Source organism: Periplaneta americana, chromosome 14 (assembly GCF_040183065.1).
Source record: "Periplaneta americana isolate PAMFEO1 chromosome 14, P.americana_PAMFEO1_priV1, whole genome shotgun sequence".
Taxonomy (NCBI): domain Eukaryota; kingdom Metazoa; phylum Arthropoda; class Insecta; order Blattodea; family Blattidae; genus Periplaneta; species Periplaneta americana.
The window spans coordinates 136,280,355-136,300,441 of record NC_091130.1 but is presented as its reverse complement, the minus strand read 5'-3'; the positions used below and the strand labels follow the sequence as shown (position 1 = coordinate 136,300,441).

Genomic DNA, 20,087 nt, shown 5'->3' with positions numbered 1-20,087 from the left:
ATTTTCATTATTTACTTTGAAGTTGTTTTATGATCTAGATATTAATGTAATAACTATGTAAGCAAATGTATTTAATTAGACTTAGAGTCTGGCTGGGCGGAAGAGAAGGCCTACTGGCCTTAGCTCTGCCAGATTAAATAAATAAATTATTATTATTATTATTATTATTATTATTATTATTATTACTTACTTACTTACTTACTTACTTACTTACTTACTTACTTACTTACTTACTTACTTACTGGCTTTTAAGGAACCCGGAGGTTCATTGCCGCCTCACATAAGCCCGCCATAGGTCCCTATCCTGAGCAAGATTACTCCATTGTCTACCATCATATCCCACCTCCCTCAAATCCATTTTAATATCATTTTCCCATCTACGTCCCGGCCTACCCAAAGGTCTTTTTCTCTCCGGTCTCCCAACTAACTCTCTATATGCATTTCTGGATTCGCCCAAACGTGCTACATGCCCTGCCCATCTCAAACGTCTGGATTTAATGTTCCTAATTATGTCAGGTGAAGAATAGAATGCGTGCAGTTCTGTGTTATGTAACTCTCTCCATTCTCCTGTAACTTCATCCATCTTAGCCCCAAGTATTTTCCTAAGCACCTTATTCTAAAACACCTTTAACCTAGGTTCCTCTCTCAAAGTGAGAGTCCAAGTTTCACAACCATAAAGAACAACCGGTAATATAACTGTTTTATAAATTCTAACTTTCAGATTTTTTGACAGCAGACTGGATGATAAAAGCTTCTCAACCGAATAATAACAGGCATTATTATTATTATTATTATTATTATTATTATTATTATTATTATCAAAATCATTCATTTATAGTTTTCTACCCAAAGGCAGGTTTTTCACTGCAAACTCAGCATTATCCAATCTTTCCTATTTTCCGCCTTCCTCTTTGTCTCCTCATATGATCCATATATCTCAATGTCTTCTATCATCTGATATCTTCTTCTGTCTCGAATTCTTCTCCCGTTCACCATTCCTTTCAATGCATCCTTCAGTAGGCAGTTTCTTCTGGGAAGCGGAATTCTCGTCACCGGAACTCTCGTCATTGTACCACCTAGTCACTGCAATTTTGTCACCCGGTATTTTGGTCATTTCGACTTTTTGGTCACCCGATATTTTGGTCACCAGTACACATTTTCTTAAAAATAATAATGAAATATCTATAAGTACACAGTATAAAATGTTATGTGATTAATGTTTCAAAATTGCACACTGCATAAAAAGTTACATGATTTGTTTTTCAAAATTGCCACCAAAATTGTGTCCGTGACTCATTGATTATCAATATCTTCCAATTCATCTATATGTCGGGACACAGGTGACAAAATTTTGTCTTCGTACTTTTCGGACAGTGCTCTTCATGGTTTCTTCCTTTGGCTGGTTCATGTTTGTTTCATTAGAAACATTTCTGAATAATGACTGCAGGTGATGCATCTGCTGTTCGTGCAGTTTCTTTAATTGTCTCCATGGTTTCAATGGCGTGAATCCTTCCCCAGTTAGGACCATGACTTGGATGTTCAGAAGGGCCTTCAATTACAGATGTTTTATCTGGAGTCAGGGTTATTGTAGAGTTGCATCTTCTGCGTTGGTCGCATCTCCAAACAACACCGGAATCTCGAACTTTATGCTTGGTATACGTACATATACCCTTGATGTATTAGTTTCACAAAGCCCCTAATACTTCGAGTGAATCGAAATTCCACCAAATACTTAGAAGTGTAACCACGGAAACAACCTTAAAATTACATTTAAATACCATTAAATTTTTCCAATAAAACATTAATAAATCATTAAATCTAATCGGTGACGAGAAAACCGTTGACTAAAATGTAATCGGTGACAAGAAGGTATAATGACGACATCTCCGGTGACGAGAATTCCGAAGCCGTTTCAGGTTCAATAATTTTGGCTGGTGTATTATTAAAATTGGGGGGATATGGTTTATTGCGTGTATTTGTAATATTAATTAATTTTTCTGTATTTAATTATATTCGGGAAAGATAAATGCGGTAGCTTCTCGTTGCTTTCCGCACACCACTCTCTCTTTCGCATCTTAGGAGGCCCCAGGGAGCTTGAGCGTAGAGGTGAGGAGAGTGGATTTGACTAATTAGGCCCTCCGGACTTCACCGAAATTCACCGCAAGGGGCAAATATCAGTTATATCAGGGTATTATTATTATTATTATCATCATCATCATCATCATCATCATTATTGGCGAATTGACTGTTATCAGGCTTATTTTATTCCTTTCATTACACACTTAAATCCTTCATTAGATTAGATTAGATTAGATTAGATTAGATTAGATTAGATTAGATTAGATTAGATTAGATTAGATTAGAGGTAGGATCGGTTGATAAACCCCTACCACTGAAACCTTGAAGCTATTTTGCATTATTCCCTGACTTAAATCTACAGAAAGTTGTATTTATTCATCTCAAATTCTTTGCCTCATACCTGTATAGACGTTACACTCAATCATAGACATTTGCTCAAATCTTTTGTAACTTTTTTTTACAGTCTAAAAACGGAAAAACAAGGTTTTTTATTATTACGTTGGCCAACTGAAAGGAATTTAAGATCTGAATCCTATTATTGTGAGTGAAAGCTATTGCAAATAATTTTTTAGGAACACGTAAGCTATATGACACCATTTCTTTAAGTTTTTTTCTCTTTTTCTCTGAATCTTACTTACTTACTTACTTACTTACTTACTTACTTACTTACTTACTTACTGGCTTTTAAGGAACCCGAAGGTTCATTGGCGCTCTCACATAAGCCCGCCATTGGTCCCTATCCTAAGCAAGATTAATCCAGTCTCTATCATCATATCCCACCTCCCTCAAATACATTTTAATATTATCCTCCCATCTACGTCTCGGCCTCCCTAAAGGACTTTTTCTCTCCGGTCTCCCAACTAATACTCTATATGCATTTCTGGATTCGCTCGTACGTGCTACATGCTCTGCCCATCTAAAACGTCTGGATTTAATGTTCCTAATTATGTCGGGTGAAGAATACAATGCGTGCAGTTCTGTATTGTGTAACTTTCTCCATTCTCCTGTAACTTCATCTCTCTTAGCCCCAAATATTTTCCTAAGCACCTTATTCTCAAACACCCTTAACCTATGTTCCTCTCTCAAAATGAGAGTCCAAGTTTCACAACCATACAGAACAACCGGTAATATAACTGTTTTATAAATTCTAACTTTCAGATTTTTTGACAGCAGACAGGATGATAAAAGCTTCTCAGCCGAATAATAACAGACATTTCCCATATTTATTCTGTGTTTAATTTCCTCCCGAGTATCATTAATAATAATAATAATAATAATAATAATAATAATAATAATACACAAAATTTCAAATACCGATCATGTAAATTGTAAACAATTTTAATAATGACCCCCCCCCTTGACAAAATTCTGCGTTCGTTACTGATTACAGTAAATATGAAGTTATAGATTTTAAAGTATTTGTTCAACAAATAGGCCTATCTTACTACATTTTACGAGTATATGCAAAATAATAAACTTTCGTATTATCCGTTTTTCGCATTATCCGGATACTGTAGTATGAATGTTTCCAGGTTGAACGATAAGGTTCATCTTACCTGAATGCGACTGAGATGCAATTTCTTATCTCTGCTTTCGCCTCTGTTGTTCAGGAGAAAGTTCGAGCTGGACCTGGGGGACGACATGGACTCGCACCCGCTGCTCCAGCACGTGGTGTGGGCGCCCCGGGGCAACGCCCTCGCCTTCGTCTACCGCAACGACATCTACTACAAGACCAGCGCGCTGTCCGCCCATGTGTGGCGCGTCACCAACTCGGGCCGGCCCGGGGTCGTCTTCAACGGCGTCCCGGACTGGCTGTACGAGGGTAAGCAATCTGTTCACGCCAATAAACTGACTTGCACCCAGCAATACAGTACTTTTCAGAGAAGAGCAAAATTTAAGTAATTAATTAGATATTTTTGAACCAGGCGTCGTATTTTGAGACATTCAGACACGGATGAAGCGGTCTTTTCCATTCGATATTCTGCCTGCTTAACTTCGCAGCTATATTTATGCAAGCCTACTTACTTACTTACTTTCTAATTGAATATTTCTGTCTTCGAGTGCATTTACCTGTCGCAATTTCTAATTTGTCCTATCCTTTTTTAATTTATTTTTCTCTACATCTGTCTATATATGCAACGCCAAGATCTGGCGGCAACTTCTTCGACGCAAGTGTAATGCGGGTCAATCTAAATGTGCTTTTTAGTTTTAATTCACATGTTCCAGTAAGTAGGTCTACTGAGTGTTCATTTCAAAGTGTGTCATGACGTCACTGTTGTGAGTCAGCGATTTGAAGCGAGTTTCAGCTTTTATGTCAGAGAAGTTGCCTATTATGCAAGGCATTCAATCTGAACTTGAGAACGTGTACGGTATAACTTGAATGTCGTAGCAACAGATGGCTGTCTATAAAGTCTGTGTGCTACCATAACCTCTTTCGAACTGTGTTTTGCGCGGGCAAGTCGTACGCAGGGTATTTGTTATCATCGGTTGCGTACGGCAACATTCCACAATACAAATCAAATGCTCCGTGCCATGTTGACCGTCGAAGTTAATGTCAACAAATACGTAAGAAATCGTCTTAACCCTCTCCCCATATCCCGACAGTAAGAAAAAAAAAACTCACTTCAATACGTGTTTCCAAACAGTTCACATTCTTGCCACTACTGGCGTTACCGTACGTATCGGTAAGTAATCTTCAGAATGAACGCCGTACTTGCTAGGCAACTTCTCTCGCATTTAGGTAATACGCCTCTGCGGAAGTGTAGGAAGATTGAATTCTCTAGGCTCATAGGATAGCCACATGAAGACATACAGCGAGCCATGACACATTTTGAACTGAACACCCAATATACTGAGTGTTAATTTCAAAGTGTGTCATGACGTCACTGTTGTAAGCAAAGACGTTGTAGTTATATTGGGTGTTCAGTTCAAAATGTGTCATGGCTCGCTGTATGCCTTCATGTTGCTAGCTGATGAGCCTAGAGAATTCAATCTTCCTACACTTCCGCAGCTCAGGTGTATAATCTAATAGGCAGAGAAGTTGGCTAGCAAGTACGGCGTTCATTCTGAAGAGTACGTGCCGATACGTACGGTAACGCCAGTAGTGGCAGGAATGTGAACTGTTTGGAAATACGTACTGTCGGGATATGGGGAGAGGGTTAAGATGATTACTTCACGTATTTGTTGACATTAACGGAGCATTTGATTTGTGTTGTGGAATGTTACCGTACGCAACCGATGATAACAAATACCCTGCGTACGACTTGCCGGCGCAAAACACAGTTCGAAAGAGGTTATGGTAGCACACAGACCGTACAGACCGCCATCTGTTGCTACGACGTTCAAGTTATACCGTACACGTTCTCAAGTTCAGATTGAAGAACGCCTTAAATAATAGGCAACTTCTCTAACATTTAAGCTGAAACTCGCTTCAAATAGGTTACCCAACAACAGTGACGTCATGACACACTTTGAAACGAACACCCAGTATATCTAGACACACAATTGGCGCTCGTGTCGTGTACAAATTTGAAACCTCTCGCGCAGGTTCGCGCGACGCCATGTTTGGGGAGCACGAATGATAGTTTCCATAAAGCATTCGGAGTTTAGAAAATACAATTGAGTATATAGGCGTTTTCTTACTGGAGTTCCTCCTTCACTGCATTATAACTAAACTTATTTACGTATTTTCTAACGTATAATATAAAATTACAGAAGTAAATCTAAATATTGTGACTAAGCATTGTTTTAAATACAAACGCCTTATATTGCTCATAAATAGACTTATTAGTTTATTTCTATTTCCTATGACCGAATACATGGAATATTTTTACTTGTGTTATTTTATATACGTTAGAAAATACGTAAATAATTTATTTAAATTACATTACAAAGAGAGGGATGTCCGCTAAAAATGTCTATATACCCAGTGGTATTTTCCAAACACTTAACGCACTGTAATAATAATCCTCAGTGTTTTGAGAATCAGAGGCGATATGACTCTTCTACTGCAGACATTGATTACAATTCCCTTATTCTTACATCATTCTCAATGACACAATATTGTCAAAATGTGATTGTATTCATTGCTGGCTTAGTTGATAAATCATTAAGAAAAATATGGTGTAATAAATCTAAATACTCAATTTATGGTACGTAGCCTACCAGCAGTAAACAAAATCTATATTATTTTTTTAACGAAAGAATAATGGGAGTCTTGTCATATCATCATCTGAGATTATAGAAATATGCCGCTTAAGTGAAAGAGCGATTATACAGATGTTGACAGTTCAATGGCATATTACCACCCACTCTTACATCGTGTGAAAACAATATGCTCTAGAAGTAGAACACTTGTATAATCTTTTTACACTTATAGGGACATATTTTAGAAAATGGATCCCAGATTCCTCCCGAGAATCATATTTTAAACTTGTTAAACTGACCATAAAAGTACATCAAGATCTACTGAAGTAGCTCAGTGGGCTAAGGACTGTCGGTCTGGAGTCTAGCTCGGTCACGGATTCGATACCCGCTGATTTCCTGGTTGGGTTTTTTCTTATATCCCCAACCGTAAGGTAAATGTCAGGTAATCTGTGGCGGATCCTTGGCCTCGTCTCGCCAAATTTCATCTCGCTATCAATACCATCGATGCTAAATAATCTAGTAGTTGATACAGCATCATTAAATAACCAAATAAAAGAAAGTACTGCATAAAGAGCAGATGTTAGCACACAGCTTAAGGTTGCCATTACAACACGACTTTACATAAAAATGTTGTAAGACAATATTTAACGGAGTCAATAATAATAATAATAATAATAATAGTAATAAATCAATAGGCAAGATGTTCTGTACACTAGGCCTGAGTTCTATTACCATATATGACTAATTGACTAATTCATGCATGTGACGTTTATTTCATACTACAGCTGTGATAATAAGGTATTGCACGGTAGGCCTACTTAAATTTCAAACTAAAACATTAGATACGTGTTTCTATTTTACAGCTATAGGTCTATATTATGTGATATGGAAGCGAATAAATAATAATAATTGTTCATTTCTCGTCCACATCAAAGTAACGTCTTACACAGGCAGTGTTTTGTTAATAATAGTTAATACTAATAATTTTCTTTTCATCTGAACTATTACTACAATATGCATTTGTACGTATTTCTGTTGTCAAATAACTATACAACATCTTTAGTTACGGTATCAAATTGTCACAGTTTTCTTTCGTTTCATGTCAAACTAACGGTAACTAAACTTGATTATGTCTTTAACGAGGTCGCTTTAAATATTAATACGATTTTTTTCATTTCTTCATTCAGATTGATTTATAAGAGACACCAAACATATACATTAAACATTCAGCATTGTATAGTGCAGCCGTCTGCTAGCCGGTGCTTCTCCCAAAGCATGGCGGCGGACGCAAGCTTCAATTTGTCCCTACTCTGAACTTCTGCGCAGCCTTGGCTGTAGGGGGTCGGTTGTAAGTCAGCGATTTGAAGCGAGTTTCAGCTTTTATGTCAGAGAAGTACGGTATAACTTGAACGTCGTAGCAACAGATGTCGGTCTGTACGGTCTGTGTGCTACCATAACCTCTTTCGAACTGTGTTTTGCACGGGCAAGTCGTACGCAGGGTATTTGTTATCATCGGTTGCGTACGGCAACATTCCACAACACAAATCAAATGCTCCGTGTCCATATTGACAGTCGACGTTAATGTCAACAAATACTGTACGTAAGTAATCGCCTTAACCCTCTCCCCGTATCCCGACAGTAAGAAAAAAATTCACCCCAGTACGTGTATCCAAACAGTTCACATTCTTGCCACTACTGGAGTTACCGTACGTATCGGTAAGCACTCTTCAGAATGAACTCCGTACTTGCTAGGCAACTTCTCTGGCACATAGGTAATACGCCTCTGCGGAAGTGTAGGAAGATTGAATTCTCTAGGCTCATCGGCTAGCCACATGACGCCATACAGCGAGCCATGACACACTTTGAACTGAACACGCAGTACATTGTGTGGAATTGTTCACATCACTAGGTCGGTTACACACTATACGGAGAGAAGATGTGTAATGTGAAATGTGCGCCGAGAAATGAGTGATCGAGGCGAGAGAGCTTTGTCTACACACTGCGCCGAGAAATGTGATGCGAACTGTGCGTTTTCAGTTTTTTCTTCATACCTTCAGTAACTGTGACTATGTGATCATAGCATAAGAGGCGATGGAGTTTCTTTTGTGACGCCAATTACATGAAATATTTTACAAAATTATTAACATAACATGCGAGAGGTCCAGGACAAATTACTAAGGAAATGGCCAGTTTCCATAGTATTGATTTATTGATAAAAACAGTTGTGATATCACAGATACATAGACAAAGTCAAAAGAAAAACGAGATAAACAAACAAACTAAACTACTATATCAACACTAGTTTCCATATATTCATTTATATCATAAAAAGGGTTTTTGATTAGCCAGTCACGAATGACACGCCTAAATCTATTGAAATTAACAATATGTGCACTATAAGCAAGTTTATTAAACATAGACAATGCAATTGATTAAACCATTGTTTAGACTTGGCTAATCTAACCCTAGGGGTCACAAGGTGGTAATTATGTCTTGTACCATAATGATGGACAATAACTATTTAAATTTGACTTAATTTTAATCAAGCAATGAAAAATATACAAATTCACAACAGTTAAAATTCTTTCGGAAATAAACAAAGGTCTGCAGTGAGCATAAAAATCAAAACCAGTCAAAATCAGTATTGCCCTTTTTTGCAGAAGAAGTACTTGATCAACTTTCTGACAATTTCCCCACAAATGAACACCATCTATACTTCTATACTAATAATAAATCTGTAGCCGAAATTTTTCTGGTAATTTTCGATTTTCCAAAAATAATTGGTCCTAACATATATAATTAACCAGCCTGAAACCGAAAATCGCTTTTTTGAAATTTTTGTTTCTATGTCTGTATGTTTGTTACCTTTTCACGCGATAATGGATGAACGGATTTCGATGAAAATTGGAATATAAATTAAGTTCGTTGTAACTTAGATTTTAGGCTATATGGCATTCAAAATACATTATTTAAAATTGGAGTTATAAGGGGGCCTGAATTAAATAAATCGAAATATCTCGCGTATTATTGATTTTTGTGAAAAATGTTACATAACAAAAGTTCCTTTAAAAATAATTTGCGATACGTTTTATTCCTTGAAAAATTGTGATAGTACTGATATTTAATGAGATAAATGAGTTTTAAAATTAAAATAACTGCCATCTAAGGCCGTGTAATGAATTAAAAAACAAATGACTTCGTCTATAAGGGGCCTTGGACAGCAACAATCGAAAGCTATGAAAGATAGCCTACAGAGAATGTTTCTGTGTTCGTATGAAGTAATATCGGAAGCTAAATTAACCGATTTGTATAATTAATTATTAATTCACCATTGGAAAGTGTAGTTTCTCTAGATGGACATCTATATATATATATATATATATATATATATATATATATATATATATATATATATAATTAATTTGAACTGGTAATGGAAATTACGGGAAAACGGCTGAACGGATTTTAATGAGAGACCCCTCATTTTCATACCTGGCATCCAAAGTTTTTCGGAAAAGTAGTAGTTTTCAGTGAAATGTCAATTTTCCTACATTATTTTCCTATTTTCCAAAATCCATCTGTTGTCAGTTTTGAGAACTAAGTTTATTCAATCACGGCCGACTTGATTGAATTTCAGAACAAAACACACACTACAATAAACAATAGGCTATTACACGAAGGCCATGACCTGCAGGATTGCCGACATATTTAGAGCTCAATTCAATTTGTTATGAAAAACTGATTCTGCAGTGTATAATTTTCTGAGTACAGCTGTGTATTGGATATTCAAATCTACGAAACTTGAGGTCATTTGATGACATTATTACCATTAGAAATTAAATATTATTGTAGTTAATATCATAAGGCATCTATTTTTCATTAATTGTACATAATACTGATGCTATATCCATGACATGAAAGTGAAACGTTTTGTGGTTATGTAAGTAAATGCAGAGAATATCTTAATTTAGATCTTCATTTCTATAATTTACTGAGTGGCTGCTATCTATAACTACAAAACTTAAGTAAGATAATAATATTGTTATTAAAAATCAAATATTTTTATACTTATTAACCCAGTGGGGTTGGGTCTTTTTCATATACTTAATGGCGGTGTAGTGTAGATATTGTTATGTATCATTGCCTTCAGTATTGGCTCGAGAGAGCGCAAAAATTACAGTTCCTAAGGAAAGATAAAAAGGTATTACTTACTGATAAAATAAGAGGCCTAGAAAATTTTGTAGTCTCCAGATCATTTCAGCAAGATCTCTTAGTAGAATAAAATGATTTTACGCTCTACATTTCAAGTTCTACATGCAGCAGCTATACGAAAATGCTATTGTTCGAAAGCTTAGCAAACCTGACATTTTTTTAACTTTTGCCTACAATCCACAATGACCTGAAATATCTACTGCTATCGTCCTGACATTGATACTTGCGTTTTCGCGTTGAAACTAAAAAACTGAAGTTGGGTAGGTTCAAGAAAAAGCATTTGGCCTAAAAAATCCATTCAGAGGCAGTATGTTTCATTATTATGGAAGCAAATAACTATCAAAAAGACAAGTATTCTTAATTGAAAATAAATCTGAAAAAATTTTATTTGAACGTCTAACGAACTTAGTTTGCAGCAGTATTTGCTGCACAAGCCACTAGTAATGCTATAATGTTATTACAGTAACTTCTGATATATATAATATAATATAATATGTAATATTATATAATATAATTTAAGTTATTTGAAGGGTTCAGAACCATAGTGGGCCAAGCGCCATTTACTGAATATGTAGAAAACAAGGGTTAAAATTAAGTTATTACCATAATTCAATGGAAACCTATAACAAGTAAAATAAAATATACACATTAAATCTAAATGATGTCAATCTTCATTAAACTATGGTTGCATGTAATAAAAATTAAGAAACATGTTAATGGAATTGTCATTGCACCAATGGAGTGTCTGTGTACCAAAATGGTCGCATTTTAATTATTTGGATGGAATTTAAATTAAGTAACATATTAAACGATTTATCCTTGTATCAAACACGAATGTTCCCTAGATCAAATGTCCTATTTTAATTATGTAATTACTTTATATTTATTTCTAACGGGTGCAGCGGAGCGCACGGGTACGGCTAGTAAGTAATAATACTATTTAAAAAAGCAAAATACGAAGTTTTAAAATAACCTTTGAAACATCAACCATGTTTCTCCTATTAAATTCAGTGGAAGAAGAATTTTTTGGAACATCATTTTGTGACAGTATACAGTATTGTATATTGATCATAGAGTGCAGTATTTCCCGACCTTTTTTGACTGACGACATACATTACTGAACGCCCAAGATAATGCGACACACTTATTTGATTTTATTAATAATAATAATAATAATAATAATAATAATAATAATAATAATAACCAGTACTTTCCTTCTGAAGAAAAAGGTGATGGAACTCTGTGTAGAATATTTAATAGCGGTCGGGGAGATGATTACTGTTCACTGCATGGGAATTTTGTCGTTTTTAACCTCCTTTTCGTTCAACTAAGACTTTCAAGGTCTAAGCTGAATTCAAAGAAAAATTATATTAAAAACATAGTTATTCACACACATTTCGGTTCCATGATGAAAAATGCAACAAAAACGTGCGGAACGCCGTTCCAGTGCACTGATAACTTGTATGTATTATCGGTCATCCAGTGTTATAGATAGGTTGATGTTAACATGCAAAGGGAAATTCTAAAAGAACAACCAGCAACTTGAGTGGCATTAGAAGAAAAAACAAAGGTATGTGTCAAAAAATCCAACCTGGCTATGCTGGATGTCCGATAAAAGATTATTATAGTTTTTGAAAACTCGCTTATTTAAATTAATGTGAAGTCTGCGCTTGGTGGGTTGCACGGAGTTTCTCCATACGTGGCCTCATGGTAGAAAAACTTAACTGAACATTGTTGCAGGTGTTCACGTTTCATTGGTACAGTCTGTCTGAAAATAAATGTACCATATCAAAGACTGTTGCAAATAAGAAATGCGTTGTAAAGAGACTTTCTGGATGGCTTACAATTTATTTTTCAATTCCAAAATTTCGCGACACACTCCATGAAGCTAGCGACTCGCGACACAACGGTTGGGAACCCCCACAGTGGTGTACTTATATGAATTTTCGATTTTTAGGTATAAGACACATTTTGTAACTATAGGATTCATATGACAAATCAAATTATAATTATAAGACATATTGTCGCGTATTTCCGTTAATCAAACTCTGCAGAGGTTCTGACAAATAATGCTGTTTTCATCAATATTAAAACATTAATAGTTGCTTCATAAAAGAATACTGTAGTGTGAGCCACAAGGTCAGTGTACAGTAATTGCGTGATTCTTCCTCGGAGTAGACTTTGTAACCTACACCAGATGTTTGACTACAGAGCTAACAATGGAACCTCTTAATGGCACACAAGTTATACTCGATTTGAAATCGCAAGGCAGGCATATTGCCAGTTTGATCTACCAAATTGCTCCGCGTCATGAAAATGTCTTGTATTATGGAGATTACAATAACTAGTAATGGGAATGTGTTATAAAACTTATTTTAGAGCAATTTCGTTGTGATTTATATATCTGATTTTGTATATAAGTTGAGATACTTTTCTAGTTTCATCTTAACGAAATTGCCTACCATTCAGAATCTCTGCATACATTCAAACGACAAGCACGAAAATAACATCATTCAAACATTTGTAACAAAGCAATTTCATGCCAGGTAATTTCATTTATTTAAGTCTACTGCTTATGTTACTTATTTGCTAATTAATATATTTCTTTGTGAATTTATATATTACTCCCGCATTTGCATTACACATTACATATTTATGCAATTATGAGTGGATTATTTATTTAGTTATTTATTCACCTATTTATATATTTGTTTATTCACTTATTCATTCATTCATTCATTCATTCATTTGTTAATTATTTATTTATTCATTTATTTATTTCTTCATTCATTCGCTTATTTATATATTTATATATGCATGTATTTATTATTTATTCATTTGTGTATTTATTTATTCATTTATTCAATTGTTTAATTATTTAGCTATTTATTCACTTATTTGTATATTTGTATATTCACTTATATATGTATTCATTTATTCATTATTTATTTATTTATTGATTTATTTATTCCTTCATTCTTTCACTTATTTATTTATTTGTTTGTTTATTTATTTATTTATGCATTAGTGTATTTATTTATTTATTTATTTATTTACTTATTTATTTAGCTATCCATTCCCTTATTTATTAATTTATTAATTTACTTACTTTTACATGTTATTTATTTATTTATTTCCTTATTTATTCATTTATTTATATATGCATTAGTGTATTTATTTATTCACTTATTTATTTATTTATTTAGTTATTTAGCTATTCATTCCCTTATTTATTAATTTATTTATTTACTTACTTTTACATGCTATTTATTTATTTTCCTTATTTATTTATTCATTTATTTATTTATTTATTTATTTATTTATTTGCTTGTTCCTTTGTTCATTTACTTATTTATGCATTTGTTAATTATTTATTTACTTTTACATTTTATTTATTTATTTACGTATTTATTTACTTATTTATTTTTCTCATTTATTCACTTATTTATTTATTTATTCGTTCATTTATTCACTTATTTATTTATTTATTTATTTATTTATTTATTTATTTATTTATTTATTTATTTATTTAGCTATTTATTCACTTATTTATTCATTCATAGGTTTATTATTTATTTATTTATTCATTTATTTAATTTATCATTCTTTCATTTATTTATTTGTTCATTTATTTATTTACTTATTTATTTATTTGCTTGTTTGTTCGTTCCTTTGTTCATTTATTATTTATGCATTTGTTTAATTATTTATTTACTTTTACATTTTATTTATTTATTTACGTATTTATTTACTTATTTATTTTTCTCATTTATTCACGTATTTATTTATTTATTTATTCATTCGTTCATTTATTCACTTATTTATTTATTTAGCTATTTATTCACTTATTTATTCATTCATAGGTTTATTATTTATTTATTTATTCATTTATTTATTTTATCATTCTTTGATTTATTTGTTTGTTTGCTTATTTATTTATTTATTTATTTACTTATTTATTTATTTGCTTGTTTGTTCGTTCCTTTGTTGATTTATTATTTATGCATTTGTTTAATTATTTATTTACTTTTACATTTTATTTATTTACTTACGTATTTATTTACTTATTTATTTTTCTCATTTATTCCCTTATTTATTTATTTATTCGTTCATTTATTCACTTATTTATTTATTTAGCTATTTATTCACTTATTTATTCATTCATAGGTTTATTATTTATTTATTTATTCACTTATTTATTTTATCATTCTTTCATTTATTTATTTATGTACTTATTTATTTATTTACTTATTTATTTATTTACTTATTTATTTATTTGCTTGTTTGTTCCTTCCTTTGTTCATTTATTATTTATGCATTTGTTTAATTATTTATTTACTTTTACATTTTATTTATTGATTTACGTATTTATTTACTTATTTATTTTTCTCATTTATTCACTTATTTATTTATTTATTTATTTATTTATTTATTTATTTATTTATTCGTTCATTTATTCACTTATTTATTTAGCTATTTATTCACTTATTTATTCATTCATAGGCTTATTATTTATTTATTCATTTATTTATTTTATCATTCTTTCATTTATTTATTTGTTTGTTTGTTTATTTATTTATTTATTTATTTATTTATTTATTTATTTATTTATTTATTTATTTATTTATTTATTTACTTATTTATTTATTTGCTTGTTTGTTCGTTCCTTTGTTCATTTATTATTTATGCATTTGTTTAATTATTTATTTACTTTTACATTTTATTTATTTACTTAATTTATGTATTAATTTATTTATTTATTTTATTTATTTATCTATCCGTCTGTCTATGTCTGTCTGTCTGTCTGTCTGTATGTCTGTCTGTCTATCTGTCTGTCTATTGCATTGTTGTCACTAGACTAGGACTCGTGAAATGAGGAAGCGATTATGAAGTAGTTAACGCGACTGTTAACGTGCGGTACTTCCATTAAAATAATATTCCCAGCATTTGAAAATCTATGGGAGAGATTCTGAATTTAAATAAAAGGTAATATTATTACTACATTAATTGAACCTAATTACAATACATAGACTATATCATGTACAGTTTATTTCTCCAAACTAAAATTTAAATTTTTGCATACACATTTCACGATCGGAAGTTATTATTTAGATGCAAGCAATATAGGCCTACTGCCTCTTTTAAAGGGCCGAAGTGCTTTACGTTTCTGCGAACGTTTTCTTTTCCGTAATATATTGGTGCACTCTCCATGTAAAACGCCGTCTCCGATCTTGGAGCCTGGCTCTCTCAAGAGACACACCATGTGGCCAAACAAAGTGCACTTAAGTAGTATCATCCTGCAAAAGACTTGAGTCATCCACTCCGGTCGCACTGATGGCCTCCCTATAGTGGTCTTCTCTGTAGTCTATACCATTAACAGAGTTTTCTTCCTTGAGCACAACACCATTCACAAGAAATGTTAATGTAAAAACTCTCCCTCAGTTATTTTATCTTCTTATGAGTTCCCAATACCTAAATTTACTACACTATTTCTCTATCGAGGACCTAACTGTGTACTCCAGGTCCCCAAAGGTAGGGAGTAGAAAACTTTCAAGAAAACAACAACGTAAAGTCTATATGCATTCCTTGGTAGTCAGTAAAGCATACGTGATCGAAACTTATCTTCTCTTTTTTATTGGTTCACTTATTATGTCTATGCAACTAAGATTTTTTATATACAGGGTGGTTAAGAGCAGTAATTCAAAGTGAAATAGGTGATCCTGAGTGCCAACAGGATGATTTTAAGATGTATGTATGTATGTATGTATGTATGTATGTATGTATGTATGTATGTATGTATGTATGTATGTATGTATGTATTTATTTATTTATTCACACTGCAATGGGTATATACCCGGTGGCAGTGGTAAATAATTACACTCAATAATGGCAATAATAAACTTATTAATTAAAAAGTACAAAAGGTAAAAAAGGTAAAGGTATCCTCGTAACATGCCATGAAGGCACTTGGGAGGCATGGAGGTAGAGCCCCATGCTTTCCATGACCTCGGCACTAGAATGAGGTGGTGTGGTCGGTACCACGCTCTGACCGCCTTTTACCCCCGGGAAAGACCCGGTACTCAATTTTATAGGAGGCTGAGTGAACCTCGGGGCCGTTCTGAAAGTTTGGCAACGAGAAAAAATCCTGTCACCACCTGGGATAATTAAAAATACAATTAATAATAATACTAATAATTAATACTAACAATAATAATAATAAAAATAATAATAATAATAATAATAATAATAATAATAATAACAACAACAACAGGGAATATCCTAAATTAAATGAAGAACGATCACTTAAAATACCATTTAAAATAAATCTAATTTGTATCTTAAACCTAAGTTCGAACTAAAACCCACGAGCATGATATGTTCATATCTGCACAAGCACCTTTCAACATTACACTCATTTCGCTGTCAACCCACTCACTGCAATGGAACTACGATACATTTCACTGATTCTATCCTGATTTCACTAACACTTCAAAAACATTTCACCGTTCAAATACTTTGCACTGCCACTATAAACTATAAAGCTTCACTGACAGGAACACGTTTCACTTACACAACACACTTCACTGACATAACACACTTCAATGACACAACATAATTCTTCACTGATACAACACTTCAATAACAAAATATCATTTACACCCTTTAGATACTGTGTATAATTACCGTCTATTAGTAAAGTCCTTAAGCCTATTTTTAAATACATTTTTGGTTGTTGGTAAAGCCTTTAGTAAGTCTGCAGGTAAAGCATTGCAGTCCCTGATAGTACGATTGAGAAAAGAAAACTTTCCACTGTCCGTCCTCTGTCTTCTTTCCCTCAATTTATATGAGTGGTCGTTCTTTGAAGAGTAATTTGGCGGCTGCAACCTATTTTTTATTTCTCTCCAGGCAAGCTCATCTCTGTATGTTTTGTACAGTGCGCATAATCGAATTCGCGTTCTCCTGTCCGTGAGTGTGTCCCATTTTAATGGTGAATTTTTCCGACAACACTTGAGAGCCCGTTTTTTTTTATCTTTTCCAGTGTCTTAATATTATGTTCTAATCTGTAAGGATCCCAACATGCAGCACCATATTCCATTACTGGACGTACTAGTGATTTATATGCAATCTCTTTGGATGATGAATTTATATCCAGAAATGCAGTCATGAAATGATAGAATTTAAAATTATTGTTGTAATTGAAAATTATTATTATTATTATTATTATTATTATTATTATTATTATTATTCATCTCTCTGTAATGAGAGTAATTCCAACCTTGCATTAACTTTCTATAGTTTTAGTGGGTTATTTCACGACGCTGAATCAACATTTCGGGTTATACAGGATGTTTCCGAGGTGGTGTTACAAACTTTCAGGGATGATGGCGAAGGGCACATGTATCAATTTGAGATAAGGAATCATGGTCCGGAAATGACTGAGTCGAAAGTTATAAGCAAAACTAGTTGTGTGGAAATGGAATTGTAATTTGGCACCACGTGCCATCCTTCCCTTAACCTTTGGAACAGTCGTGGAAAAATGGTATGGGCCGGATGTCTCCTACGTGGATACTAGGCCCGATACAATCTGTGAGCCTGTCTACTGTTCCCATTGGCTCATCCGTATTCGAAAATCAGGTCTGTTTATTCCGCTCTCGTGTACTCCTCCATTTCACTAGGACTGATCGACTGGACACTGCAACTTGTACACATACACTGCTGTCTACAGACGTGCATATCAGGACCGACCATGTCCGTTACACATTACGCTATCTGCATTGCTTTAGTGTAGTTTCCTGTCCCCATCCCTCAGACAGCGCATTGAATGGAATACTGTAAATAGACAACGTAAACAACGTCAGAAGAATACAGTATGTGTAATATGTACAGATAAATACAAATAAATAAGGTGTACAGAGGAATAAAATTATTCCATTTCCACACAACTATTTTTGCTTGTAACTTTCGACTCTGTCATTTCCGGACCAGGGTTCCTTATCTCAAATTGATACATGTGCCCTTCGCCATCATCCCTGAAAGTTTGTAACACCATCTCGGAAACACTCTGTATTTTAGCATTTGAATAAAATGAAGGTGATAATGCTGGTGAAATGGGTACGGGGTCCAGCACCGATAGTTACCCAGCATTTGCTCATATTGGGTTAAGGGAAAACCCCAGAAAAATCCTCAACCGGTAACTTGTCCCGACTGGGATTCGAACCCGGGCCACCTCGTTTCGCTGTCAAACGTGCTAACCGTTACTCCAAAGGTGTGGACTGTTCTATAGTTACGTGTGTTTCGCGTCCATGTCAAAACACAACTGAATAACTTTTTTTTTTAATACATTGCAACCCCCCTGCATTATAATAAACTCTTCCGAGCAGGCTATATATAACCTTAGACACAAAAAATGACCAGTCTCCTGTAACGTGAATTTGTCTAAGTCCATTTCGGCCAGCGCCTGGTTCACACGACTACGGAAAGGATGTTTAGTTTGCATTAATTTACCTCTTGAATGTATCTTTGTTATAGATTAGTTACAACACTTGATCTACAAACAGACCAGTAGCGGCCCGCGGTTACAAAAATTGGCAGTTCTGCATGAAAAATAGTGTATTTAGCAAACGCATGCTGTTTATTGCATCTAAATCGGATAACGCGTGTAATTACAGCCCCTTCTCGAAGTTTACTGTGCACCCGAAATTGTACTCCAACCGTCCGTGCTCTACACCTCTCCCATCTGGTACAACTAGTCACGTAGTGGAGATGTGCCCCACATGCTTTTCTAGTTTTTTAAGTCAAATTAACTAAATCCTTCACTCCGGTGTTTGTCCATGTATTTTCTCCTCTAAACAGAATACACGGGTGGGGAGAAAGCGTTTTCATGAGCGCAGCAAAAAACCAATCGTTTCCATTACACATTTCGGTATTAAAATGACTAGTAGGCTACATGATTTCCTCGACTTTTTCCAGAAATTTCAATATTTAAATTTTGTGTAGGACGTCCTAATTTCTTAAGTTAACATGCAATTTCTCTTTTAATTTCGAAAAGGGTTGGACGATTAGGTTTTCATTTCATTCATTTTTAATATAAAATATTTCCTTAGACACACTGACTAATCACATCACACCACCCACAGTACTATAACACACTGGAACTGTAATGATATACAGCAGTCCAGAAGCCTATGTGTTCTATCGCAGGTCATAAAGAGATGAGGGTGTTGACGGTTCTTTTGTATCTTCGGAGAGAGCTGCTTCGGTTGCAGCTCTAATGCGGTCTTATGGGAAGGTGAAGAAAACCGGTTTTCTGCTGCCGACTACCCTACGTTGAGCTTCAGGAACTGCCGATCACAGATCCGAAAAGTACACTACAGCTAAAATTCTCGAGCAGTTCAAGGCTCCTACAGACAGTAAAATTTCGGATCGAAGGAGAATGAATTGGAAAAATAAATGAAACAATGAACTAGATTACATAAAAGCACGTTTTATATTTTTAATTTTTTCAGGTCCATTTAAATGGCGGTTCTGCAGCTCTGCAGTTCTTATTGTAGAGCCGCCCCTGAAACAGACAAAATAAAGGGAAAACAAAGCGGAGTTTTGCTTAAGAAATTCGTTCATGTGTAAACCTAAACTCTCAGGAAATTAACCCA

The 20,087-nt window shown here is 33.9% G+C and overlaps 1 protein-coding gene across 7 annotated transcripts in view; it reads left to right on the top strand.

Moving 5' to 3' along the window:
* LOC138713755 (inactive dipeptidyl peptidase 10-like) overlaps positions 1-20,087 on the top strand; it is an 883,892-nt gene that overhangs the window by 774,568 nt on the left and 89,237 nt on the right. For all 7 annotated transcript variants that reach the window (XM_069846140.1, XM_069846139.1, XM_069846143.1 and 4 more), the window contains one exon: positions 3,690-3,901. In XM_069846140.1, the coding sequence (XP_069702241.1) occupies positions 3,690-3,901 (212 nt within the window). The remainder of the gene's footprint in view (positions 1-3,689; positions 3,902-20,087) is intronic.